Source organism: Pistacia vera, unplaced genomic scaffold (assembly GCF_008641045.1).
Source record: "Pistacia vera cultivar Batoury unplaced genomic scaffold, PisVer_v2 Contig230, whole genome shotgun sequence".
Taxonomy (NCBI): domain Eukaryota; kingdom Viridiplantae; phylum Streptophyta; class Magnoliopsida; order Sapindales; family Anacardiaceae; genus Pistacia; species Pistacia vera.
Window position 1 is genome coordinate 615,502 of NW_022196036.1, and position 27,864 is coordinate 643,365.

Here is a 27,864-nt window from a genome sequence, read left to right on the forward strand (position 1 = left end):
TATTTTGAAACTTTTTGGGTGGAATTAAAAGGCAAACATTGGGTGGGAAAAAGGTATTTACTCAATAGTATAACACCTGAAATGGTATGTGGCAATGGCATATCACAAAATAGGTGATGTCAACGTGCGCCCATGAAAGGACAAATTTTTTTTATTATATCAACGTATATGGTACGTGTAAAGATAAATAGATAATATCAAATCCATCGTTTAGAAAGAAAATTTTAAATATTACTTAAAATATATTAATATTACACTTTCAAGAAAATGTATTATATTGGTAGTCTTCTTAATCAAGTTCAATATAGACTCTTTACTATAATTTTTATTTTATTTTAAAGAAGTAAAGGCAACAAGAAAGCTGGGTTAAGAAAAGGCTATTACCATGTTTATAACCAACATTAAGAACTCTTATCTATTTCCCTTTCAACTCTGGGAAGAACCAAGAAAATATTAAAAAGGCAGATCATATGTGGAAAAGAAAAAAAAAACAAATCTCGCAAAAGAAAGGGTCCTGCTCTTCCTTGATTTGACCTCTCTATTTGCTTTACAAACCTGACCTGCCTGTTTCTAATAAGAGCTATCTTCATCCACTACCATACCATGGATAATGCAAACTTGATGCACCCGAATACAATAATATCTATCAGTAAGCTTTTCTGCTTGCATAACGTCTCTCTGATAGCAGTTATTGCTCTACATTGAGGTCGCCCCATCTAACTTTATATCTGGCTGCAAGGTAGTGAGCTCCAACAGGTCCCCGACTTCCATAAGGATAGTACTCCGGGATAATCTTTTTCTCTTCTAGTTCTTTGAGAAGAGGAGTGAAGAGAGCCCAAGCAGCATTTAGTTCATCACTTCGGATAAACAGCCTCCTTTCCCCTTCAATAGCATCCAGTAGAAGCCTCTCATATGCATCTGGAATCTCCTTTGAATATCTACAAAAAACATAACCAATAAGATTAATTGTAGTGACAAGTACGTGCAAGTAGATATTAAAAAACTAAAAAATTAACATCTACGTGAGAAATGCAAAATTTGAGTATTTTCACAGGCAAAAAATCAGAGATGCATAAGCAGCATATCCACTTCAAATTCAACCAAAACTTATATTAGTTGTTTTTCAACATGTTTTCATGCCCAAGGAAAAATGCCCAATGTTCATTTCTTCAGCATACCATACAAATGCGAGCTGATCCCTAAGATCTATGAACATGTTTTACAAGCATATTACAGAGCTAGGTTTAAAATGTCTACCTAGCTGCATAGTGAAGGTTTAGATTACTACGGTCCAATCTCATTCCCAGACCAGGGATCTTGTTATTGATCTTCAAGTAAATAGCCTCATCGGGCTGCACACGTATAACAAGTTCATTTGTAGCTCGATCAAGATCTGTTCCAAAATTTCGGTTATATAAATTGCCAGGCACATGCCTAAACTGCACCCTTATCTCTGCCCTGAAAAAAGAAAAAAAAAACAAAGTCAAAGATGATCAAGTAATGGATTACCTAGCCCAAAGACGCAAAATATGTAATTATATCATCCTTAGTTCCACATACCTCTTAGAATGCAATGCCTTGCCAGCTTTCATGAGAAAAGGCACCCCATCCCATCTTGCATTGTCTATGAAGAGGGCAGCTGCCGCAAAAGTTGGAGTCAAGCTGTCCTTTGGCACAGTCTTGTCATCGGTGTAAGCAGGGTAAGTAACTCCTCCTTTTGTATGGCTCTTATATTGCCCCACAACCATGTCTTCAAGTTGTAAAGGTCTCATAGAACGTAAAACTTTGACCTGGCAATCAGAAGCAATTAAAAATTTTAAATTTTAAAATAGAAGTCCCACGTCAAGATATCACAAATAGCCCAGCTTCAGTATTTTAGTAAAAAAGAACCTTTTCATTTCTGATATCTTCTGCATCCAAACTGACAGGAGTTTCCATGGCAAACAGGGCAAGAATTTGAAGCAGATGGTTTTGCATTATATCTCTTATTATCCCATAATTGTCAAAGTACCTAGATTTAACCCATAGAAAAAAGAATCATAAGATCTTTATGCATATGGAAACTAAAACGTGTATATAAGAGAAAAGACAATACCCTCCACGTCCTTCAGTGCCAAAATCTTCAGAGAATATTAACTGTACATTCCTAATATACTGCCTTGACCATAATGGTTCGAAAATGAGGTTGGAGAAGCGGAGAACAGATAAGTTTTCTACTAGCTCCTTTCCCAGATAATGATCTATCCTGTAGAATGTATATTCGTTCAATTAGAGAATAGTCCATATTCTTTCATAATAAGACCGATCATCATTAGAAATTTGTACCTAAATATTTGATCCTCATCTAGGTAGTTCTTGAGGGCTTTTGTCAATGCTGCTGAGGATTCTGAATCTCGACCAAAGGGTTTCTCAACAATGACTCTTGTCCAGCCATTACCAGATGATGCTGACAAGCTTGCACACTTAACAGCATCTATGAATATATTTGGAGGGATGGACAGATAAAAGAGGCGATTAGAAACCCTCCCACCCTGCAGAAGTGATTTCTCATTGTCAAAGAAATTGAATCTCATGATGTAGGAGTGAATGTTTCAATCAAGTGATATTGGCATAAAAAATAATCTTAATTCCTAACTTGTTGCAAAAGAACAAATAAGAGCTCTCTGTGTATATGAGGAAAAAAGAGTTGCATTTGGTGGTAATTAAGAAGTAAATGATATAAACACCACCAGATGCCTCAATATTATATTGCATCCAATTACAATTCTATCATGCACCGTAACAGACATTGTACTCATAATTTGTGGATCCTCTACCTATCAAATGCAAAGTCACCTTAGGAGGGATGCTACCTCTGGTAATAGTAATTCTAGAACTCATAAGAAAAATTAAGATATTGCTGCCAAAGTTTCTCAGAATAAAGTATCAGCATGATACTAATGATTATTAGCCAACAGAACTTACAGATCTAGACACATGTAACTCAACAGGTCCAGAATGCCAACAATTCAAATATTTCAACTTGGATTAAAACTAAAGTGTTTTCTCTCTCTCTCTCTCTCTCTCTCTCTCAATCAAGCTGCAGGTCAAAGCTAACACTTAATGAAGCAAAAATATCTATACATGCAATATCTTTTGCCAAACACCCATCCTATTGTTAATCATCAAATGCTTTGAAACGTGTAGGACAGAAGAGTGCAGAATTGATCATGAATTCATGATCACAACAACCAACCAATATAATTTCCACTAAAAGGAGAACCAAATATTTTCTTAAACTGCAGTGAAAGGTTGTAAGAATCACAAATTAATGAACTACTAGTAAACTGAAATGTGCAATGTTATCACCATGCACATCCTACAACCTAATTACCTCATGTTTTTTCAGCTTCTTGTCAAGCTCAGCAAAATTTTCCTCAGAATCATACTGACCAGAATGGTAGAAACATCTTTTAAGAAATTGCTCCATCTTTTCATCACAGTTCTCTCTGAGAACCAAAGGAAACAAAATTTATCAGGTCTGAATTAAGTTGGGCAACAATATAAAACACAATTTGAGAACTTGAAGTACCCATGGATGAACATGGGTACTTCATCCAAATACACTACAAACATCTATTATGTCAACTTCAAATCAAAAACAAGCAAAACCAAGCCACCTCTTATCAATTCTGCAAGTGAGGGTCCTGCTAACCATGGTTCTGAGTTCTGCATCACTCATTTTACTCCGAGCATAACCGTATATAGTAAAGTGCTGCAACCAGACAGATTCACACATTGCACAAAAATCTTATGTTAACACAATAAAAACTTACACCCCTTATAAGCAAATTGGAATTACAGAATGCCAACCCAGATTAATGAAAGAGAAATAAATTGAAACCTTAGGAAGACAGTCCTCATAATAAAGTGCGAAAAGTGCAGGAAATATCTTCTTCTTGGCAAGGTCTCCAGAGGCTCCAACAACAGTAATACTAACAGAGGGCTCATTTTCATTGCTATCGAAACCGACTGCATCTTTACATTCCTCTAAAGATGTACCCGACAACAATCCACCTTTTGATTCCTTGAAAGGGGTTTCATTTCCAAGGGGGGTTGCTGTTGTGGCCACTGGACCTATACAAATTACCCAATACATAAAAGAATCAACATTAAATTAGATAATTCAGCTGTCTTTCTATAGCCGAGAAAAGTTTATAAAATATCATAAAAACATAAATTTCAAGTTTCTTATATTCCATTCTAAATTTCAATGAAATAGTTAGCTTCCATTAACCTAATCATATTTAACAACTCCCAAATAATTAAAAGCAACGTTCAAGCAATTTTACCAATCGTTTTATTCAATTCAATAAGTAAGTAATACAATAAAGACAGAAAATTCAGCTAAAAGTCAGAAAATGAAAAGCACCCAACTTATTAAACTAAAAAACATGAACGTTAACAATAAATATATATATACACAATAAAAGAACAACTAACCATCTTGCATGAGAACTACATTTTGATGGGAATTTTTCAAACATTGAAGAGATATCTTAGCCCGTTGGGGCAACGAAGAAGTGAAGCCAACACGTTGATGCTGCCCATTTGATGAAGAAGATGATAAACGATGATAGGCATAAGATGGACAATGAGCTGATGAAGAAGACAAAGTCGCCATCCACGAAAAAAAAAAAAACTCTCTTTATATTTTCCAATCCAACAGACAAAGATTAGAGTAGACAGAAGAAATAGAAGTGAAGGGTGAAGAAGATGAGTTGGTTTTGAAGAGAAAGAGAGGTTAAAAACTTCTTCGTAAACATCGAGGGGTCAGTCTCTTGAGATCTCCGAAAGGCTGCTTTTGCCTTTGTCCTACCAACAATTGGAAGGCAAGTCACAAATGGCGTTTGATTCCTTTTATTTATTTATTCGTAATTAAATTAATTAGAATGGGCCAAACCTAATCAAATATATAAACACCATCTTAGCCGTTGGATTACACTCCCTAGGCGATCAAGAGGTTATTATTATCATAAGTTTTGTAAATTAAATTTGTTTTTTATGTAAATAAATTGAATTTATTTACATGATTAAGAAACATATTTTAAACCTTTTGCTCTAAAATTCTATATATCTTATTTTTTAAAACAGAAATTTAAAATTGGTATTTTAGTTGTTAGAAATAAATATTTTTTATTAATTATGTAAAAACAATGTGAAAAATAGTTGTATGGAATGAGGCATGCATGAAACATGTTGAGCACATCACATGTAATGGCACTTGGCAAAAGTCAATATCCAATTTCCCATTCACCATTCAACACAATAGCACATCTAAAACTAAATATTTAATTAATTGCATTTTTTGTGAAAAATAATAATAATAATAATATGGTGCGTTTGGTTTAATATTTTTATCCATATTCTCAATCCTATTCCCGAAATATTTATTTGTTTAATTTTTTAAGAAATACTATTATATTTTTTAATTATTTTTAGACCCCTTAAGTTTATTAATTTCATTAAATACCCCCAGAAAAAAGTTTAAAAATTAACAAAAAACCCCCACCCACCCATAGTTGCCAGATTCCGGAAACCACCGTCGGTGGTAGTCGAAATTTGTCACAACGGCCTAAAAACGACCAGAAATGACCGGTAATTCACCGATCTGGCCTTTTCCGGCCAGATTTGGGCCTTCGTTGACATAAAACGACGATCAGATCTGTGCTGGATCTACCCGGAAAAGGCCAGATCAATGCACGTCCGGTCAGATCCACGTAATCTGCGTTGTAACGCCAGATTCCGACGGTGGTGGCCGGAACCTAGCACTGTGGGTGGGTGGGTGGGGGTGTTTTTGTCATTTTACAAAATTTTTATATATTGGGGTGTTTAGTTAAATTAACAAGCCTAGGGTTTTTTTTTTATAAATTTTACCTCGTAATAATCACCATATTCAACTATCCCATACTATCTCCAAAATCATATCCAAAATAATAAACCAAACGTACCTATTTAATATGAGGGTGTTGTATGAAAAGAATTAAGGAAATTAAGTATAATTAAATTAAAACTCAGTTGAAGTATGAGTTAGTAGAGCAACTTTACCTTCACAAATAATTACTTAGTACTGTCTGTCTTCAAGAGTGTTAAAAATAGGGAGAACCACATTTTCCCACTAAGGTTTGGCGAAACGGCACTTTTTCGTCTATCAAGTTTCAAAACGGCACTTTTCCACTCATATTAGGATCCGCCCATCAAATTTAATTGAAGAAGGACATAATAATAAATTCAAAAAAAAAAAAAGTTGGAGGGCAATTATGTCATTTCATCCCCAAATATATAGACTTTAGAAAAAGAAAAGAAAAGAAAAAAAACATAAACCCAAATTCAAACCCTTTTTACTTTCTTTCCCATCTCACCGCCCTAAAATCCTCCATACCCACCAATCAAGCAAAATCGCACCTAGTCTAGTGCAATTCCGATTGAATTGCATTCGACCAACTATTTTTTTTCTCAAATTTTTTTTTTTTAATTTGGATGATTTTGCTGTGTGTTGATTTGGATAAGAGTAGAGATTTTGTGTGAGAAAATTGTGGTGAGAAGGGAAGGGGAGAGAGTCTGAGAGACTGAGGAGGAGAAAAAGAGAGAAGGAGAAGAAAGAAGAAAGGCAAGGCAATGAAGACGAAAAGAGAAGGAAAAGAGAGGTGGCGAAGAAGAAGAGAGAAGATATACCACGTAAGAGAACGGGTTTTCCTAACAGAACATAACGGTGTACATGAAAATGTTTTTTAAAACTTAACGGGTTGGAAAATATCGTTCTCCCTTAAAAATATTTGTAAACTTAGAATTAAATTTAATCTTAATATTAAATTTCATTAAAGCTTTTTCTAATATGATTGAAAAATTGGGTTAGTGATTAAGAGAAATAAACAGACGAACAAGATTTGGAAAAGTTGGGCCAATGGGCTCCTGCACTCATTATTTTTGAGCCTGTGACTACCCTTTACTTTTGCATGGGCTTAATCCCATCCACCACACTTATAATAATTTAAAACTTAAAAGAAATAAATTAATTAAGGTTGATAATCTTTAGTAATTATTATTAATTTATATATAGTTACAATACTGCTGTCCATGAACACAAAGATCTTCTTCAACTTACAAAGCAAACATGGGCATACTTATCATGATTTAATCTACAATATTTTTACCACTTAATTCTTCCACAAATTTATGTAGTCATCATCAAGCAATCTTTAATTTTCATGCCCGGCAACAGACTAATGATTTGGCTTCAAGCCATCTTTGCTTGTTAACCCTAGCAATGAAATCTTCAACTCTCTTGGTCAGTTCCTGAGCAGGCAATCCAACCTCCTCCTCCTCCTCCTCCTCCTCTTCTTCTTTATGATCATCTTTTTCTATTTCAACTTCTTTCTCTTGTTCTTTGATGACCTCTTCTTTCACTGCTTCATCAACTTGATCCTCACTCTCCTTAGTCAAATTCACCTCCTCCTTCTTCTCTTGAAGACTATTATAACTCGAGGCATGACCTCTAAGCCTTTTGCTCCTCGCAATATACTCATCGTAATACTCATCACAAGCTGAAGATGATGAGTTTGAACCCACAAAATTTGATTCTCCAACGAGGACGACGATAATAACGTTAGCTACTACGAACAACCACTTAGGTTTAGAAAAGGAAGACCAAATATACGGGAGATGGATAAACAGAATCTCCTTCACGCAACAGCTTATAGAAGAAAACCAAAAGGGATAAGAGGAAAACAAACTATAAGCCGACCCAGTAAGAGCATAAACAAATATCAAATTACAAACAAAAAACCAACCCTTCTTGTAATTCTTATCGGCTTGAACCTTCATCACTCTCTTCACTAAATCCATTGCCAGCGAAGAAATAAAATACAGAAAATATAGGATAAAATTTGAGAGGATTTGGGTAGAAAAGCTAAGTGAGAAGGATTGACATATGACTGAACATAGAAGTGGAACCAAAGAATGGTTTATATAGTAGGGAAAAAGCAAGGAGGATATGTTGGTTGGATTCAGAGTTGCTACTTTTAATTGTTCTTTTAATGTATGGGAGAGTTACTTTATGAAAAGACATGGCAGGTTGAGTATTATAATTTTCGAGGCTTTTGGTTTAGCCTCCGCCTGCCATTTTAGCTTTTCTGGTGTTGATGGTTTTGATTTTTCCAGTATTTCAGAATATTTCCCACATAAAACTTTCTTAATATACATCATTGAATAACTTTTTGAAAGATTTACGTTTGTTAATTAAAATGTAGAACCAAATGTATGTATAATATGCATCGAATATCAGTCTATATTTACATTTGATTAACTTAAACAGTATAAAGTACATGGTTAGTTTTGATACGAGTACTGTGAATTCAAAAGCTTTTTACATCTTATTATATAAATAAAATAAACAGGAGATAATATGTGATTGCAATAAATATCTGATGATTCACGTGCATAAACACTGTTTCCAGATTACAAGTACAATGATTTCAGCCCTGATGTCACAACTTACAGAAAGTTAATCAAAAAGAAAAGTGGAGAAGATATTTAGTGCATAATTCATTCTCCTGTAGTCCTGTGTAACTTCACTGTTAATTTGTTTTTTATATATTAAAAAGCAGATGAGTAATACTATAAACTTCCATACTTTGTTGTTTGCCTTTAATGGGTGGTCACTGAATAGACTAGAAAATCTTAGTAAAAAATTGAATATTGTCATTGTCAAGCTGCCATGCTTTTGTATCAAATTGCTCTGCTTTTTCTTCCATAATTGAAAGCTGAAAGCATTAGGTAGCACGTTTGTTGAAAGGAAAAAAAGTTGGTTTGTGAAAAGAGATACAAAGTTCAAGAAACATGAAACTAGAGTCATTATCAAATGGTTTAATTATTAAGTTAAAAAAGGTAAGTGAGATGAAAAGTTTTTTCTGGGTTCACTCTAGTTCCAGTTACAGCCTGCCCTTGCTTATGTAATTTGCTGGAAAAAAAAAAAAAAAAAAAGAGGTTCAAGTTCAACGAATTGGTATATTGCTTTTGGGAAATGGGGAACTATCAGATTCTCTTTAAAAAGATCCTTTACTTAATGTAAGAGAGAAAGGAAAGACGTGTTTGAAGCTTTCATAGAAGAAGGGAAAAAAAGAGTTATGCTTTCGTCAATTAATAGCATCCAGCTACGCCAAATGTGGGTAGTTAAAAAGTATTAGGCAGCAAAGATAGATAATTAGATCCCGATAATTGCAGGGTAATATTGTTTATTGAACAAAGATTACATGCAATTCTATACTAGATATTTAAACTGTTTGGCGTGAAAAATTTTCAATTTTATATGCCTTGATAAATCTGTTAAGATTCAATCTAATTTATGTCACTTTCAAGGTATATTATTATACAATATTGAATTGAATTAAGATCAATCTAGAAATATTAATCTAAGAACTTTATAAATTGTTATTATGGCTTAATGAAATTGCTAATTTATGTATACATTTAGATTACAAAAATACTACGTTTACAACTCAATCTCACAACCTTCTCTTACAACCATAACATGACAACAGAATTCGCACTACCATTTCAACAAACGACTTTGACTAAATATGAACGACTGTTTCTTAGAGACAAAAAATCGCTCCTTAGAGACGAACGGCCATTCATTCAAATGAATGATTGTTCCTTATGAAAAAAACAATCGTTCCTTATAAATGAACGGCTATTCCTTCATAAAGAACAGTCATTCCTTATCAAAGAACGGTGATTCGTCCCTAGGAGACGATCGTTTGTGTTTAGTCAAAGTCATTTAGTGTCTTAGGTGTGGTGAGAACTGACGAGATTAGAATAAGGTAGTTAGTCATAAGCATGTCTAGAAACTTCTTAGTGATTGTTCCTCGTCTAGAAACTTCTTAGTGATTGTTCCTCGATTTGGTCTTCTTGGGTTTGTTTGGTTCTCCTCTGTGGTCGATCATTCTAGCAAGTTCGGGTTACCTCTGAGGCTACATGGTCTTGGAGGAAGATCCTCTTAGCAGAGATTGGTGTTGCGGTCTCATTGTGACTTGTAAAGGTGATAACAGAGATTCCTTTTTAAGGCAGGATTATTGGCTACCACAGGGACGTCTATGCGATTTGTTTCCTTTTAGGACTCTGACTTCTACTGGTTTACCTTGAGATGCTTGGGTTTCAAATATCATTTGAAATGACTCATGGGTTTTTCCTTCGGGTAGTGCAGATATTCAACATATCTGGGACTCTGTTACTGTGAAGCCTTCAATGGGTCTTCCTGACCATTTTGTCTGGAAGGGTCACTCTTCTGGCAGATTTTCCATTGACTCAGCTTGGAATGTGTTATGGGATAGACGAGATGTGAACTCAATTAATCATCTCTTGTGGTTTTTTAGGCATGTTCCACGCCACTCCTTCATTTTATGACTCGCTTCTCTTGGTTGGCTTCACACCAGGATCATCTTAGCTCTCACGATGTCATTGCATCTTTTGTGTGCCTTTTGTGCAGGTCTATGTAGAGACTCATAAGCATCTGTTTTTTTAGTTGTGTCTTCTCTTCTTATATTCAGCGGTAGGTTACTGCCAAGACGCTCGTTGTTGCTCGTTGTTTGGCCATCTTTCTCTTGGTTCTCTTTACTTCAGTGGGCTAGTTTGTATCTTAGGTGCAAAAGGGACTTCGGACACCTTTTTTTGCGGTTAGTCCTTTCTGCTACAGTTTATTTTTTGTGGTATGAACGGAATAATCGTGTGTTCCATCAGCATTACAGCTCTCGCAGAAATATTATGTCGATTATATGTGATTTAGTTCAAGCCAAGGTTTTAGGTTTGACACCCAAGTATTAGATCTCGACCCACCTCCATTCGATATGACATTTGCCTGACTAGTTTTTTGTGAAGAGCTTGTATGCTCTTTTTGTGCCGTTTGTGGTTTTTGTGGATGTTTCTCTTGAGACTTTTTGTCTTTGCTTAGAGTATATCTCTCATATCTTTGTATATTAATTTTGTCCCATATATTTAACTCTTACCTTATTAAAAAAAAAAAAAAAAAAAAAATAAGGTGACAATTGTCAGCTCAACTATCAAGTTGAAGTTGTAAGAAAAGGTTGTGTGATTGAATTATGAACGTAGTATTACCCTTTACATTAAGACACCAGTATTTTTCCCTTTTTCTATGACCTGCCGAAGATTGACCATGATGCGCTATGGTATAGAAGATCTTGAAATAGTTTCTGACAAGCTAAAACCACAAGACAAGAGACAAATTAAAACACCATTAGCAGAACAATGAAGGTCCAATAATTTACAATAAGGTAAAGTGCTTGAAAATTAGCTGGGCAGTGCACTTTGAAACAACAAAGAATAGTCAAACATGCCTCTCTTTATTTAATAATCTTAAACCTCAAATAAGTAGAAAGGTAGAAAAAGAGAGACCCTTCAGGATTTGGAGGACTTCATTTCTCCATTGCTCCTTATTTTTATGTTTATCATGTCAATAAGAAACTGGCTTTGAAAGAAGTTATAGTTCCACACAGATCATGGGCAATTTGGATTTCAAATCAGTCAATAGTGAAGTTGGCTAAATAGTCTCTTCTTTCATCGACTCAATGAAGAACATAATAAAATACAACAGAATGGAACTATTCTGGCTTGGAAGAAATAGCACCAGAGACCAATACAAGCAACCCCAGAAGGAACTCAAGAATAACAAGAGAAGCCGGCAAAAAACACTACAAAACATTACAGGGTTTGCTCAATTGCAGGCACGAAACCTGCTAGTTAAGAGTCAAAGATGACCAACTCTAAAAAAATGTTAACAAAAAAATGATTTCTATGCAATATTCTCCTTGTGACCCAGAAAAGAATCACGAGAACTAAACTGCATGACAACGAGAGGAGAAAAAAGAATATAACTACTTCTACTCAAACTCTACGCCACAAAACTGCAGACTAATGTCCTCAAAGTACCAGAGCAACCTTCTCATTGGAGACAAGTGCACATGGATGGGCGATTAATGGCTCATAATGATCAGCTCCAGCACCACACCAACCTGTATGTGAGGAAATTCCAGTCAGTATCTGGAGAGTTGATAAGAAAATAAAGCTGGCAATATTATTACCACTATCTAAGTGATCCAAAAGGGGACAGTAATGAGACAGATTAACAAAAATCATACAAAATTTTGGCCTTGTTGCTAAGTTGAGGTCAGTGAATTCTGGAATGCATTAATGAGAAAAAGTACTAAGCCCTAAAGGCAATACTTTACAATAAAAAACTGTGATTACCGGTTCCTTTCATAAATAGGAAAAATGGAGGTTCACAAATTTCACTTCTTGGGTGATGTGGAAGGAAGAAGACACAATTTTCTTCGTCAGCCATTGCATCGGATCCATGTGCTTGCACCTAGAGATAATGCAAACACAAGAAAACATAGTAACAAATAAGTTTCCAACCCCAGGATTAAAGAAATTTTCTTGTTGTAACAAAAATTAATACATTTTCATAGAAAGAAAAAAATGGGCCCAATATGAGAGAGGGCTTCCTCATCACATGGTGCTGTCATGTATTTAATTCTTTTCTCCATAAGTCACTATTACCCATCTTTTACACAGCATTCTCAGTCCAACTCAAGATGAACATGAACTGATATGATTACAGCATGAGTGTCACCAGATGCCACAAATTATATTCGAGTGCATGGATTGGTTAAAAATACATATCTTGGTGCCAGATTAGAAATCATAGTGACAAGCAGGACATAAGTAGAAACAGAAATATGATATAAACCAAATCTCCAAGAAATCAATCATAGAATTGATTACACGTAAGGACTCTTTATAATACTACAGCACCAAAAATCCCTTTGTCTTAACAGGAAATTTATATACTCTATTTTTCCAAGAGAGCATCATAAAACTTCAGAGACTACCATAATACCATGAAGTAGAAACAGATTAGAAATCAGCATAAACAATCAAACTGATTAACCAGCACAGATGAAACCAAATTTGATAAACCAACTACAGATTTCTGAAATATGCACCAACTAGCAAAAAACAAAAAATCACAACCAAACTGTGGATGATGAGAATAACGAAACAATTTCAATTGAAGCAACAAATAGCTCACCACATATATCTCTCGCTTGAACTCTGTTGCAAGACACTCGATAGCAATATCATCTCCGAAAGCAGCAGCATGACCTTCTCTGTTCTCATCTACAGATAATAAACCGTCCTCAGTATACTGCAAAGTGATGATATCATACTCATCATCAGGTGAACCAGAGATCAACATGTACTTAGCCCAACTCGGGCCATCATTCACGGGAATACATCTCTCTTTGTATATAGATTCCGCCGCCATCTCTCTTCAATAAGAAAGGTAAATAATAAAACACTAATATAGCCAAACTACACCGCAATCTGAATTTAAATTCCCAATTGAAGAAAATAAGGTCATATTTTGGTTGCTCCCAAAATGATGATAAATAATAAAAATCAATATATTTGCATTTAAATTTTTTTACATTCATTTACGTTGAAAAAATAGTAAATACCATCATAATTCATTACTTTTATGATTTCATACACTTTTTCCTTTCGTTTCTTTCCTAATTTTCTCATTAACCAAACAGACAACACATCTAACCGAAAAAACAGATCCGAGCACAAGCAATAAAATACATTTTTATTAAAAAAATTACCTTTGCATACCGAGCTGAACGAGCTCGTCAATAGCGGAGTCCAACCCGACCCGATCTTCTTTCTTGGCCAACATTTTCACCTCTTGAACAACGTGGATCCCCCACCCTTTTTTCAGATCCGGGGAGTACATATGCCTAATCGCATCGTTTATAGCTTCTCTATCCTCTTCACTCACCGATTTAAGGTCCTCCGTAAACCTCCTCACCGTCCGCCTCCGCAATTCTCGCGCGTCTATCTCACGCGCTATTGCCTTTTGCGATGCCGTGAAGAGGCAGTTCCCGTCCGCCAACACCTCTCCTCCGTGAGACAACTTGAAAACTATCGAACGCGACTGGTCCTCCGGATGCTTCCAGAGGACTCCCTTCGCGTGGAGTCTTTGTAAATGCCGTCTCTGCTGCTCCTCTAGACCGATCACATCCTCCCACGCGCCATCAGCCACCGCGGTTACGACTACGTTGGACTGGTCAACGAGATCGACGGATGGCTTCGGGTCTCTCCAATGTACGGTCGGAGAAGCCGTTTGAAATGTCTCCGCAACGGTCGTTGAATCGCATAATAGCTTACCCATTTGAATTTCTATTTTCCCTGTTAATAATTTCAAAATATATTTAATTCAAAATTCTTGCAGCAAAGATCCTCGTACAGTTTGTTTCCCTTCTCTTCTTGAATCCAAAGACAGCTCCAGAGAGAAGAGAGAGAAGAGAGAGAAGGAGTGAAAGAGAGGGAGAGAGATTAGGGTTAACGGATAGATGTACGACGCGGGAGAGTTACTAGTACACGTGTCGGTATCAAGGGCTATTTAGCACACTCAAGGAATTCTTATTTGTGTGTCTGACTGCGTGAGAGATGCTAACGTAAGCCGGTGGACCATGATGACTGATGAGCAAACCTAAGCCAGTTATATTTTCAATTTTTAATGTATTTTATTCGCCAGTGGCGTTTAATGTTCTTGTTGTTAGTTGGCATGCGTTGGCGTTATGGTAGGTAAGTAATGATTTACAGTTATGCATAACAGATCCAATGAAATCCTGACATTTCAGATTATGTGGGACCGGCCTTTTTAGATATCCAATGGAATTCTATTACTCCGCGTGTGTGAACAATACCGCTGAAGTTTGACTGACGCGCATGCGGCTTCTCGGCCGGCACGAGGCAACGGTACAAAAATGACGTGGCTTGATTTAATCTTGTAACGGGCAAAAACTTATCCATTTAGTACACTATTATCCCAACGGCTATATTAGTTATTTCGATTTAAGTACGTTATGGTTATGCTTTGTCTTAACCTTAATAACAATAGCTTAAAAGCAATATTTGTTCTTGCTTAATTTTAACACTAATGATTTACACGTATAAAATATTAAATTATTCTTATAAATTATGGTGCAAAGATTATATATGTTTGTAGAAACATAAATAATAGATTGACAAGAGAGATTTTTATAGTGTTTCAGATGTTTAAAGCGAATTTTACATCCACTGTTATTTTATTATTCTCTAACTATTTTTCTGATATTGCCTGTAAGACGTACAAAAATTGAGAAATATTTTGTTTACAGAGAGAAAATAATAAAGCTCAAATATTTATCTAGCTCTCATATGTCTAGCCAGTCACTTTTTCCTGAAAAGAGATGTCTATTTATACCTGTAAGATCAATGTAATAAATGCTTTTGCAAGTTGTCTTAACACGTGAGGACCAATCCTTAATCCTTATCTTAAAATGGAATATAATTGATATAAAATATCTTTTCGAGACGGTTTGAGTTTTTTACAGCTAATATCACATTATCTTTAAGTACTTGTTGAACTCTGATCGATAATGGTGACACTAATGTGCATATTTGGTACAAAAATATTGTTTTAATTTTTTTACTAAAAATAAAGAATTTTAGACCAAAATAGAAAAATAATTATCTTTATACTATAAAAGAATTACAAAATTTAATTAGATATAGTAAATCTTTAATATCCCATATTATTACACTATTAAGGTGAATATTTTTAGGATTATTTTTATTCATTACTTTATCATATTATAGTTGCCTTTCTATGAAAGGATTTAAAGGACGCGTGGTTGTGAGTTAAATGAAACAACCTTATTTTCGTCCTTAATTTTGTTTCCATCTCACCTAAATTATTATGTTTTCTCTCTACCCTACCGTTGTCTCCTTCACTCTCTTTCTCCACCCAAAAATAAAAATAAAAATTAAAAAAAATCAATGATTTATAATCATATAAATTGAGTTTAAGTAGGTGTTTGTCTGAGCTTATGAAAATTAGTTTATAAGCTAATTTTAGGGCCTATGGGGATTAGTATTGGTGTATGAAGTGGCCCGACACCCTCGATGAAAAAAAAAAAAAAAAAAAAAACTGATCATTAAAATACCAAACTTTTGTTGAAAATAAACACTTCCATTGTTTTTTTTTCCTTTTATTTTATTTTATTTTTAAAATAAAAGTGTATCAATATAATAATTTTTAATGATTGGGATACAATTTAAGATTACCCTCGGATTAATTATATTTCATGATTAAAAAACACACATTTACAATATGAAAACCATATAATTAATTACCCCATTCTTTATATTGAATATAATTACATATAAGAGAATCCAAGACTTTATTTGATACCCTTAAATGGTTCTACATTATCAAACATGAATGAACATATTCATCATTAAAGATTTGACAACTATAAACATTATTATTATTATTCCAGTTCCAGGGACACTGAGGAGGATAATAGATCATATTCTCTTCCTTGTCTTCTTTATTGTTATAGCTATTCTCCTTCTTTGCTTCTTCTTCTTGTTTCACGATCTCCACGTACTTTCCAAGTCTTCTGGTAATCTTTTCACCAAGCTTTGGTGGATCAAATACCCCCTTTACTTTCACTTCAGACTTACCCATATCTGCTTCAACACTTAAAACTCCTTCCATTCTTACTATATTTCTCTTAATATCATGGACACAACCTTCACAATGCATGTACATTTTGAATATCACCACCTTCACTTGAGGTTGAGGCTACATAAATAAAATACAGATCATCAACATAAGTAAGTAATAACCAAATTACTGTAGTATGGCTTACTAGATAACAAAACTTGAGATTGACCTCTTTTTTTTCTGGTTCTTTTTTATGTTGGAAGACTTCAACAGGTTTGCGTTTTGGAGAAAGAAGTTCAATATTTGTACTGTACTTCTTTCGAATTCTCCGAAAAATCTTTTCTGGGTCAGCATTCTTTCCTCTCACAATCACCTTATTGTTTGCTCTATCGATCATGATTTCTTCCACACCTAAAGGGTTAATTGATAAGAACAAAATATTGCACAAGTCCCACGTGGATAAACATAAAATATTGAATGGATATTACTAAAAAAATGCCAAATACATATAATATATTGAACATACATTTATCACAAGACACCAATAGAAAAACTATATATCTATTACCATTGAAACCTTGAAGGCAACGCAGAACCGTATTCTCACATCCTTTACAATGCATATAAACTTTCAAAACGATTCCTTCTTTACTTTCCTCCGGTTTTGCTTTAGTCTTGTGATCTTCATCACCTTGATATTGTGACATTTTGGTCCGTTTTCGATAATTTTTCCTGAGATAAAATCATAAGTTGGTAAAAGGACTATGAAAATATCGAATTTGTAGATAAACATCAGTGAAAACATATGTAGTACTGTAGTAGAATTAGAGGTTAACCTTTTTCTTTCTTAAAATTCAAGAGGATTTCATGGGTTGTAACAGTAGCTGGGAGATGGACAATAAATACTAATAACAATTGCCAAAAATGGGTTATATATAATTGAGTATTATTATTGAAACATAAGATCAGAAATACGTAATTCAAAATGAATTTGTTGCTTATATAAGGAGTGGGTTTACAGTTTTTCCAAACATATAGATTATCTACCAATGTTGATTCTCATTGCAATATTGGAGTGATAATAAATAAAACCCAAGATATGGCGTCAACCAATTAAGGAAGCAATCGGCATTTACATCCTAAAGCAAATTACAATTAGTTTCCTCTTTCGTAAGATTCTCTAAATCATCCAAATTTTCAATTAGTTTAAATTCTGTCGTTTAAAACTGAGGATATCAAATTCCGTTGTAGTCTAGTTGGTTAGGATATTCGGCTCTCACCCGAAAGACCCGGGTTCGATTCCCGGCAACGGAATTATTCTTTTTGGGCCTTTTGGCCCGTTTCAGTTTCCCAAAATGGGCTTTGATTCTGCTGGCCTTTAAATGGGTAGGCCTGGGCTTTGATTCTGGATATGTAGGCCTCGTTTTGGTATTTTAATAATATCATTGGGTGCGTTTGGCTTATTATTTCTACCCATATTTCCAATCTTATTCCCCAAATATTGTTTAGCACATTATTCCAGAAATATTAGTCTATTTTTTTAATTACTTTTAGACCCCTTAAGTTTATTAATTTCATTAAATACCCCCAGAAAAAAGTTTAAAAACTTACAAAAACACTCCCATCCACCAATACTTGTCAGATTCCGAAAACCACCGGAATCTCTCACAATAGTCACACCACCACCGGAAATGGCCGGTAATTCACTGATCTGGTCGTCGTTGACAGACAACGACGGTTTCCAACCGTCGATGGCCACATCCGGCCTTAGATTTGGCCTTTTTCGACCAGATCCGTGGTGGATCTGACCGAAAAAGGCCATATCAATCGAATACCCACCAAATCCGACAGGTATGTGTCCTTAAAAATTTTTCTGACTAGATTCCGACGGTGGTAGTCAGAATCTGGCATTGTGGGTGATATGGGTGTTTTTGTCATTTTACAGTATTTTAATATATTAGGGTATTTATCAAATTAGCAAACCTAAGGGGTTTTTTATAAATTTTAAAATTTTACCTTGTAATACTTCCCTATCTAATTATCCAATATTATTCTCAAAATCCTATCCAAAATAATAAACCAAACGCAATCATCACTATTATAATTTTGGTTGCCCTTCTCATAAACAGTGATGATATTATAAAAATACCAGAGAAAATACTCTTTAAATGTAAATTGCTGATGCATATCAACATTGACGAGGCAACCGATAACCTCAAAAGGGCACGTGAAAATAGACGCATATGCCACATGTGAGACAGAGACCTTCGCCACGTTGAGTTGCAACCATGTGTCGAGCATTACCTATTACACGTTGTTCAACATAGTTTTTGTTGCATATCCACCCGCTCATTACTATTTTTAAAACTCAAATCTTCTCCCCTGATTCTCTCTATTCGGATACTGGTTTTGAAGCCCTCAAATTGTCATCAGTAAGATCTCTTCTTTTTTCTCTTTCATTCTCTTAATCATCAATGTCTTGCTAAGATCATTGCTTTTTTCTTCACGTTCTTGGGGGTATGAAATTACAAAGTAAACTTATTTTCTGTAATGGATTCGATTTTCACTAGATTGCAACTTTGCATTACTTTTGTTCCATGCTGGTGTTGAGGGTTCTTTTCTTTAATTTCTTCTGTTTTTACTCTTCAGGTTTTGACAACAGCCGCGAAATTCTAAAATCGTTTCAGTTTGCACCCTCCAGAAGGTTTAACCAAATCAATTATAGCAGAAATTTTTCACTGGAAACAAAAATGTCCGGGGTATCTCTTGCTGTAGCACCTAATGAGGAGGTTGACAAAACCACAAGCACAGCCCAAAAGCCCCTGAAAAATCAGCGGCAGGAGCAGTCAACAACTGTGGGCAGTGTCATGGGATCATTGCGCGTAATCGAACTCCAACTAGTTGCCTTCATTATGGTTTTCTCAGCCAGTGGACTCGTCCCACTCCTAGATTTAGTGTTCCCCGCCTTTACATCGGCTTATCTACTAGCCCTCTCACGTTTGGTTTTCCCCGCACATGGCAACGGTTCCTCGAGCACGCAGGAGATCTTCCAAGGTAGCAAATTTTTCAGGTTTTATGTGATTGTAGGAACCACAGTTGGGTTGTTCTTGCCACTGGCATATGTGTTGGGTGGGTTCGCGAGAGGCGATGAGGAAGCAGTTCGCTCAGGCACACCTAACTTGTTCTTGCTCTCATTTCAAATACTAACTGAGAATATCATAAGTGGATTATCATTATTTTCAGCACCAGTAAGGGCACTAGTTCCATTGCTTTACACTGTCAGGAGGCTCTTTCTTATCATTGATTGGATATCTGATGTTTGGTTTAGCAAAACTCTGCCTGCCACTGTAGAAGTTAAGGTGAAATTTCTCAATCAAACTTTTTGTTCTTTAAATGTGCTTTTGATATAATATAAAAAATTTGTTGTGGTTCAGGACATGGTGTGGTTTTGGTTTGGGAGGATTCTTGCTGTTGCCAATCTGGTGTATTTCTCAACTAATCTCTTTTGCGTCCTGATTCCACAATTCCTTCCTCGGGCTTTTGAGAAGTACTTTAGGGAGAGAGATGAGATTCAGGGAAAGCATGCAGAGGATAAACGTTCTACTGCTGCAAACAAATCCAAACCAACAGATGAAAAAACTGACTGATTCTGTTTCGTTTTATGGCGATTTCATTTGCTGCTTATAAAATCCTTGTTTTAGGCAAACATTTTGGTTTGCTTTGCAATGTAAAAAGCAGTAGATTTTCCCTGTCATTTCTAAAATTCCATTAATCATAAAAGTTCACTTTGCCACTAATTATGAAAGATGATGTAAAGGAAAAGCCAATTACCAAAGTCCATTATTGTTTTAATGCTTTCATCAATTAATTACCACCATCAATATTACACTCTGTTTGATCATTCAAAACAACAGATCCCACAAAATATGCTGCAGGATTTGGTGAAAACCAAAGCAAAATGTCAATGGCATATCCCTTTGATTAGAATCCTGTTTGATTATGCATTTTCTGAGTTGGCCAACTACAATGTGTACATCCCACTAAGGGTGTTAAAAAAATACAAAAATCGAACCAAATCGGTAACAGAATTGAATTTTCGATTATCTGAAACGGTTTTAGCTCAAAGAAAATAGAAAATTAGTTACCGGTTTAACGGTTTAAGAGAATATGAAAACCGTTAACCGAAACTGATTTTATTAACCGGTTTATTATAAAAATATTAAATATAAATATAAAAAAAAATTAATTTATTATAAAAATATTAAATTATAAAAACCAGTTAACTGAAACCGATTTTATTAACAAGTTTATTATAAAAATATAAAATAAAAATAAAAAATAAAAAAATCCAGTTTATTAGAAAAATATTAAATTAAAAAATATTAAATTAAAATTAAAATTGGTTCAAAACCGGTTAACCAATTTTTCAGTTAACCAAAGATTCAATTTCCCTTTAATCGGTTCGATTTTGGTTCAGAAAAATTCCTGAACCGAAAAATCAGTTCAATTCACAAAACCGGTTTGATTAACCGGTTTTAAACACCCTTACATCCCACCTTTTTGTAAACATATATTCTTCACTTTTTTCTAATTGCTCAGAGGGAAGAACATTTACAGAACTCTGGAATATTTTTATGGTCCAGTGCAATGTGGGTGTCATTTAAAACATATTTGTAAATCCAGTGGTCGGCATACAAAAAAGGCTAAGCAAATAGGAAATTGGATTAGATATAATGAAAGTATGTTTGATCATTGCTTCAGCCTTTGAATAATTGACGAGAGATGCTGGGCGAAATGTGGTTTGCGTCTAATTAATTAATTAATTAATTAATGCTACTAAAAACGATATCAAAACCTATGTGATAGCCACTTTGGACCTTCCAGGAAAGTAAAATTCCAAGGAAGAAAAATCCTCCTGATTGTCGCATCATGTTCCCTTATTTCATTTCACTCTCGGCGGCACTAGTTCAATATTTAATTTAATAAATTAACTGTAAGCTTTGCATTTAACTCCAAAATAGTATTTGCCAAAGTGGGGGAATAAAAAACTTTTGCGTGACCAAATAGTTTTATTTTATAGTATGATTTTTGTTTTCTTTATATTGGGAAACAAACATTGGACTGTTTGATATAATCTAAAAGCATATGGTTGGTGTAAACGAACTTTTTACTAACACTAAAAAAAAAAAAGATCAAATTAAATAATTTTTACCTGTTTTACGGGAAACTCAAAACTGCTTCTTATTTTCAATGTTATGAACCTTGATAGGCATATTTTGAAGTTGGAAACCATTATTGAGAGTCCCGATGGTAAAAGAGAAAATGATAATCTACGTTAACATGGTTTTCCTTCGACTCCCTACGATTGCTAATAAGAGTGACCATTAGAATTCTTACTTGACCAATAATTCTAGGGTTTAAGGGAATAATCGAAGTGTGTATAGTTAACCTAAACATCTCGGTCATAAAAATACATTTTTTGAAATTGAAAGCCACTATTAGGTGATCTGATGGTAAAAGAGTAAAAAATAATCTAAGTTTACATAGTCTCTTAAGTTTAAATTTCTACGACTACTAATAAAGATGGTCATACAAACTGGCCAATGATTTTAATGTCCAAGAGAATAATCGAGATACGTGCAAATGGACCTAAATACGGACTGTCGTAATAAAAAAAAATATATATTTTGAAGTTGGATTTACAAAAATGGGCTTGGTTGGGACAAGGAGAAATCTAGTCAAAAACAACCCACAAACCTAGTGTAAAACGCAAAAAACGAATCAAAGTGATAAAACAATAAGACTCTTTATAAAAAAGTAAACACATTTTTGCAGTTTGACCAATCAAATTCTTACATCTCCTCGAGCTCTCAACCTCTCGCATCCACCTTATAAAATTTTCACACCCTTCTATTCTTACTACTTTTTGGTCGGTTGTCTTTATCCATATTTGCTTACTCATCACTAATTTACCCATCAAATTTTAATGTTTATTATTAAATTGATGCTGAAAGTGTCTGTGCTTATTTGATGCTAAAAAGGTCAAATACTAGCTGTATCTGTACCTGTGCGGTGCGGACCAAGTGGCGCAGAGTCTTACGCCACTTCCGACCCTCGGCAGCGAATGTCCACGCGCCAAATTCATTGGATCTTCACAAGTGTGTGTGTGTGTGTTTGTGGGCCTGGTCTCGCCTTGGTTCAGGATTCGCTGGGCTGTAAATTAACCAATTCCAGATTAATTATTGAAGAATTTTAATTAGTTAAATTATTTAACTTAATTAAGGGTCAATTATTGGATGAAGTTGTACCTCTACATTTTAAGGGATGTGAAACTCATGCCCAAAAGAAAAAAAAAATATTAAATTCATAGAAAGTTTCTTGAACCTAAACCAAAATGATTTCAGTTTCACAATGAAATACCCAATTAAAAATTAGTTTGTATAATAATAAGTGTTAATACAAGAAATCACAACAACAAAAGATACATGATTAACAACGTTAGAACCACGTTAGAGACTTATATAATCCTAATGGATCAACATTGGGACAAAACGATTTTATATAAACAGCTATTAAATGCAAAACAAAATAGACAAAAACAGTGGCGGATCCAGGAATTTCACTCGATGGGGGCAAAAAATGAATAAAAAAATTTGTGGGGGCAAAATGTCAAAGTCTTATAGGGGGTAAAATGCAACTAAATATATATATTTATACAATAAAAGTTTTTTAAAGTTTGAGTGGGGGCCGTGGTCCCCACTCGTCATTAAGTAAATCCGCCACTGGACAAAAATAAGTCTTTAAAATGGTTCGGTTGCTTATAATGCAAAAATAAGTGATTTTATATAAAACCCATTACAAGTTTGAATTGAAAATAAACACTGAATCTTCTAAACAAGAAAACAAATAGATCTCCGAACTTTGATTTTACGGTCCGTATCGCATGATGTCTTTTTGCTAAAGTGAAATTATTATTTCTTGACAAAGAATTATCTTTTCCGAATTTACTGCACAACAACAAGTTTATCACAATTGATTAATGGAATGATTAAAAACAATTAAGAAAACAAGAAAAAATATACAAATATAATGGAATTTTCTAAATTAATTAAAATTAGAAAATAAATTCTTACTGAGAGAAGTATTGAATTTGACTACAATTTTATTCGCCATTGAAAGTGGAGGAGGTGAAAAAGATGGAGAAAGGAACATATTCTAATTCTATACTTAGCTGCGATGTCGTACAGTTTTCTTGATTAAGCATGGTACTAAAAACATGTAACACACAATGACCGTCTCCCACACGCGCCCACAGTGACACGTAAACCTCAAAAACAAGGAACGGTGACCTCTCCCTCTGCCCGACGTACCTTCTCTTTCTCTTCCTCCTCCCTCCTGCCTGCCTTGTTCATTAAGTAAATTAAAAATATTTACCTATTAAATAAACAAAACCCTACCCACTGTTTCATCTCTCTCACTCTCACCGCACCAAATAATTCATTTTGAATAAAAAAGAAAAAAAAAAAACCTCAGTACTACATAGAAAAGATAAAGATAAACCAAGCAAAGTACAAAAACTCCATTTCATCTTTGAAGAAAAGAAACAGCAACAGCAAACATGAAGATAAAGAACAAAGGTAAAGTATACCCATCTCCCTCTCCGTCTTCTTCTTCTTCTTCTTCTTCTTCTTCTGCAAACGGAGACTATCTTTCTGGGTTGAAGCTTCTCCCTGCTGCCATTATTGCTCTTGCAACCGTCCTCCCTCTTGAGGACCGTGAGGTTTTGGCTTATCTTATCACCAGGTCGATCAAAACAACAGCTACAACGTCGTCTTCATCAATCATCCAGAGGAAGTCTTCAAAGAAGACTGCTGCAAATGGTAGCAACAACAACGGCAACGGCAGCACTGTTACTCATAAGCCTCCTGTGTTTGATTGCGATTGTTTTGACTGTTATACCAGTTACTGGTTCAGATGGGATTCTTCTCCGAACCGGGAGCTCATTCACCAAGCCATTGAAGCCTTTGAAGACCACTTGACCAACGGTGAAGCTCAAAAATCGAAGAAAAATGGGAAAGCCAAGAGAAGAGACAAAACAGCGCGCCGTTTTGGTGCCGATAATAACAATAACCAAGTTCTCAATGTCCTCCTCCTGGGTCAACCCGAAAGTTCTGTTCCGGAAAAACAAGTTGAAGACTCCAAACAACCCACCATTAACGTTGTTGTTCCCGACGAGGCTTTTTTGGAAGACGACGTGGCACCCGTGAATTCGCCTACAAAAGAGTTTGAGGAGAATGAGGTGATGGAGTTTTCCGGTGAATCTAAGCCAGCGGAGGACGAGACGACGACAGAGGTCATGCAGACAACGGCGGCGGGAGGTAGCTGCAACCACAAGGGTTTGGCTAGAAAAGTGCTGCCGGACGTGTTAGGGTTATTCAATTCTCGTTTGTGGTCCCTTTGGAGTCCGAATGCTTAGGTCAATAAATATGAATTTTTTATTTTTCAATCACTTTCTTTTTCTCTTTCTTTGTTTTTTTAATTTCCGAGCCAAGAGCCCCTCCCCCCCTCCCCCACAAAAAAAAAAAAAAAAAAAAAATTTAGAGGGAAAAAACAAATTTGTTCTATTTTTGTGATGCCGATATAGTATTAAATTCAGTACTGGAATATGGTAAGTTTGGTCCCTCTATATTGAATGAAACGTTCCCTTTTCTTTTACTCTTATGTTTGTTTCTTAATTTGGCTAGATTGTGTATGTAGTTGCCGGCAAGAAGTCACTTCAGGAAAAATATGTTCATGAATAACTATTAACTTTCTGGGTGATTAATTTTTGCTTAGAATTTAAGTATGTGATTAGGTGAAGTGGGCCAATGGAATGTTGAGTTTTGATAGTAAGTGGGAAAAGATTAAATTATAGGTATTATATGCTTTACTATTATGAACTTTAAATTTGCTTTATTCTATTCTCTTCTATTTTCATGAATGTCAATGGATGCGATTTTCTATGATTCTTTTTGGCTGGAACCCTCTTTCGAGTAATAATTTTCTTTTCTCTGTAATTTAATCTTTTTTCAAGACCAGTTAGGTGCCCTATGTTTCTGACATCTAGGATACTTAAGTTGGATCTTATGCGTAGAAATGAAGGTACGTTACCCTAATGAAGAACAAAGACCAGAAGAAGTATACTTAGCTTTAGGGTACCTTTCTTTGAAGGAGATATACTTAGCTTTAGGGTACCTTTCTTTGAAGGAGACATTTGGTTTCAAATTAAAGTGGGTAATGTAGATTTTGAGAGAGGCACTTGGGTTTGGGCAACTGGGCATCCTCTTCTATGTTGTTATGATGAAGGCAGATCCATTTCTTTAGGGACCCATAAGTGTTTCTTATGATTTCTGTTGATTGTAGTTGGTAATTGAGCAGTGAGGGATTTGTTTATTGCTTTGTAGATATGGTACTTTTGTGACTGAAAAATCTATGGGAATTGAGAAAGAAAAAGAAGCAAAAAAGTAAAGACTTGGTTGTGTTGATAATGGCTGGCAACCGTGGACGGTGGGCAGCAAACAAAGAGTTAATGAGAGTTAAGAAAAAGGTTGGCAACGGCCAATGTGTATAGATAGGCACAAAGGAGTTTCTGAATAAGGCTTATCCTCTGCATGTGAGTGGGAATGTTGGGAGGCCAATCTAAATAAGCGAAACAAAGGCAACAAATTTAATTCATGGGGACTCCATTGTCTGCTTCCATTTTGTTTGGTTTGAGAGTGACAAAAACTTGAACATCAACTTGAGCAGAAACCCCATCACCACAACCACTACCATCTTTTGGGATAGTGATCAGTGGTGGTGACACCATCTTCAACTTCACCAAATTCCTCAATTTGCTCCTCACTTTTTAACTCACTATATAAATCCTTCATTTACAGTTTTTGACTTATTAATATTAAAAATTAACATGAGAATAGTGTAAGATTTTGATACAAAACTTTGAATGGCTGGTTTAAGATGGATTAATTGGTATTAAAATTTAGTAAATAATAGAACATAATTGCTTTATCTGAAATAGGTATTACTTCGTTTGATTTGATGGACCTTACCATGGTTGGGCTTGGGTCTTATCCATGACATCAATTTTCATTCAATTGAGTTTCGGCCTGCACATATTTTTACAAATTTCAATCCAAGGTTCGGCCTAAACAAGTAATGCCATATTAAAGATGGAGCAACCGTCATATTTTCACCGAGGTTTAACGAAATCCAATCCTAAATTGATACTCTTAAACTGTATTTATTCTAGATTCTTATCTTTAAAATAATATCGTTTCTTTTATTTTAACAGATCTCCAACTTTTTACTGTAACATGCGCAAGTTAGCACGTTAAAGTGCGTTAGCGTTTTCTTTCACGTTAGCAAAAAATAGCTCACGTTAGCAACATCTAAGTCAACAGTTTTTGGCTTTTTCTGGCCGATTCCGAAGTCCAAAATCACTTATGAGACCACCGTTAAACTCCCCACAACCTGCTCTACAAAACTTATACATTCACTTGTCGATCTCACTCACTGTTTCCAAACCATCTCTAACAGTCACTAACGGTGTTAGTTTAAGAGTGAAAATCTGAAATAAATACAACCAGATATATTAACTTTAGATTTTGCCAAACCTCGGGTGGAAATATGCCGTTTACTCGTAAAAGATGAGATCAATAAATTGAAGTAAAATCAAGTAAGAGGAATAACTATATAAATTCAATGCTTTATGTAATTATTATTAAGAAAAGGTTGTTGTTTGACTTGTGGCTTAAAAGCATACGCATACACATAATTCCCAACAAAATAATAGTTAAAAGAAAAGCAACGAAATGGAGAAGGAAAGAGCAATGTTGGTAGCACTTGGTTTCTAATGTTTGACACGAGATAACCTTAATTTTCCCTGAAAACAGTCATTTACAAAGTGTTAAGTTGGAATCAAACAAAAACAATCAAACCCAAAACACATCTCATATGCTTATCATCAATTGTTCTTCAACATTGGGGACCATGACCTTGACTTTTTGAACAACCATGGAAAGAAGCAATTCAGTATGGAGTAATGCTACAATCACCGAAGGATGCGCACCGAATGACGTGACGAAATCTTGACCGTCGATTAATATTTGAATTAATATTAATCGATGGTCAGGATTGCGCCACATCATTCGGTACACGAATTCGATGCACATCCTTTGATAACTGTATTATTTTTCTTCAGCATGGGTCCG

At 34.9% G+C, this 27,864-nt stretch overlaps 5 protein-coding genes and 1 non-coding gene across 6 annotated transcripts; 3 read left to right on the top strand and 3 right to left on the bottom strand.

The window, feature by feature from the left end:
* Positions 1 to 386: 386 nt before the first annotated feature.
* On the bottom strand, positions 387 to 4,858 carry LOC116131264 (glucose-6-phosphate 1-dehydrogenase, chloroplastic-like). Its single transcript, XM_031416925.1, has 10 exons — positions 4,483 to 4,858; positions 3,884 to 4,116; positions 3,660 to 3,754; positions 3,374 to 3,488; positions 2,326 to 2,531; positions 2,096 to 2,245; positions 1,891 to 2,011; positions 1,561 to 1,790; positions 1,258 to 1,458; positions 387 to 938 (listed from the first exon to the last, which is right to left on the bottom strand). Exons 1-10 carry the CDS (start codon positions 4,661 to 4,663, stop codon positions 689 to 691), a joined length of 1,782 nt encoding a protein of 593 aa, XP_031272785.1. The 5' UTR covers positions 4,664 to 4,858; the 3' UTR covers positions 387 to 688.
* A 6,861-nt stretch (positions 4,859 to 11,719) lies between these two features.
* LOC116131257 lies at positions 11,720 to 14,421 on the bottom strand. Its single transcript, XM_031416919.1, has 4 exons — positions 13,722 to 14,421; positions 13,145 to 13,385; positions 12,301 to 12,418; positions 11,720 to 12,065 (listed from the first exon to the last, which is right to left on the bottom strand). Exons 1-4 carry the CDS (start codon positions 14,288 to 14,290, stop codon positions 11,974 to 11,976), a joined length of 1,020 nt encoding a protein of 339 aa, XP_031272779.1. The 5' UTR covers positions 14,291 to 14,421; the 3' UTR covers positions 11,720 to 11,973.
* A 1,948-nt stretch (positions 14,422 to 16,369) lies between these two features.
* On the bottom strand, positions 16,370 to 17,322 carry LOC116131211 (heavy metal-associated isoprenylated plant protein 8-like). Its single transcript, XM_031416855.1, has 3 exons — positions 17,184 to 17,322; positions 16,845 to 17,026; positions 16,370 to 16,753 (listed from the first exon to the last, which is right to left on the bottom strand). Exons 1-3 carry the CDS (start codon positions 17,320 to 17,322, stop codon positions 16,370 to 16,372), a joined length of 705 nt encoding a protein of 234 aa, XP_031272715.1.
* Positions 17,323 to 17,856: 534 nt separating this feature from the next.
* Positions 17,857 to 17,929, top strand: TRNAE-CUC. Its single transcript has one exon. It is a non-coding gene; the product is annotated as a tRNA-Glu (tRNA).
* A 1,030-nt stretch (positions 17,930 to 18,959) lies between these two features.
* On the top strand, positions 18,960 to 20,329 carry LOC116131185. The gene is made up of 3 exons (XM_031416833.1): positions 18,960 to 19,047; positions 19,265 to 19,974; positions 20,050 to 20,329. Exons 2-3 carry the CDS (start codon positions 19,366 to 19,368, stop codon positions 20,260 to 20,262), a joined length of 822 nt encoding a protein of 273 aa, XP_031272693.1. The 5' UTR covers positions 18,960 to 19,047; positions 19,265 to 19,365; the 3' UTR covers positions 20,263 to 20,329.
* Positions 20,330 to 24,094: 3,765 nt separating this feature from the next.
* Positions 24,095 to 25,179, top strand: LOC116131272. Its single transcript, XM_031416933.1, has one exon. It carries the CDS (start codon positions 24,234 to 24,236, stop codon positions 25,089 to 25,091), a length of 858 nt encoding a protein of 285 aa, XP_031272793.1. The 5' UTR covers positions 24,095 to 24,233; the 3' UTR covers positions 25,092 to 25,179.
* The last annotated feature ends 2,685 nt before the right edge of the window (positions 25,180 to 27,864 follow it).

Excerpts from the sequence above, each read along its gene's own strand:
- LOC116131257 (XM_031416919.1), bottom strand. The coding sequence starts at position 14,290 with ATGGGTAAGCTATTATGCGATTCAACGACCGTTGCGGAGACATTTCAA. Across the intron at positions 13,386-13,721 it reads GTTCAGCTCGGTATGCAAAG|AGAGATGGCGGCGGAATCTA; the intron begins GTAATTTTTTTA and ends TTCTTATTGAAG. Across the intron at positions 12,419-13,144 it reads TCAAGCGAGAGATATATGTG|GTGCAAGCACATGGATCCGA; the intron begins GTGAGCTATTTG and ends CATTATCTCTAG.
- LOC116131272 (XM_031416933.1), top strand. The coding sequence starts at position 24,234 with ATGAAGATAAAGAACAAAGGTAAAGTATACCCATCTCCCTCTCCGTCT.
- LOC116131211 (XM_031416855.1), bottom strand. The coding sequence starts at position 17,322 with ATGTCACAATATCAAGGTGATGAAGATCACAAGACTAAAGCAAAACCG. Across the intron at positions 17,027-17,183 it reads TTGCCTTCAAGGTTTCAATG|GTGTGGAAGAAATCATGATC; the intron begins GTAATAGATATA and ends TTAACCCTTTAG. Across the intron at positions 16,754-16,844 it reads AAGAACCAGAAAAAAAAGAG|CCTCAACCTCAAGTGAAGGT; the intron begins GTCAATCTCAAG and ends TTATTTATGTAG.
- LOC116131264 (XM_031416925.1), bottom strand. The coding sequence starts at position 4,663 with ATGGCGACTTTGTCTTCTTCATCAGCTCATTGTCCATCTTATGCCTAT. Across the intron at positions 2,012-2,095 it reads GGCACTGAAGGACGTGGAGG|GTACTTTGACAATTATGGGA; the intron begins GTATTGTCTTTT and ends GGTTAAATCTAG. Across the intron at positions 939-1,257 it reads AACCTTCACTATGCAGCTAG|ATATTCAAAGGAGATTCCAG; the intron begins GTAGACATTTTA and ends TGTTTTTTGTAG.
- LOC116131185 (XM_031416833.1), top strand. The coding sequence starts at position 19,366 with ATGTCCGGGGTATCTCTTGCTGTAGCACCTAATGAGGAGGTTGACAAA. Across the intron at positions 19,975-20,049 it reads CTGCCACTGTAGAAGTTAAG|GACATGGTGTGGTTTTGGTT; the intron begins GTGAAATTTCTC and ends GTTGTGGTTCAG.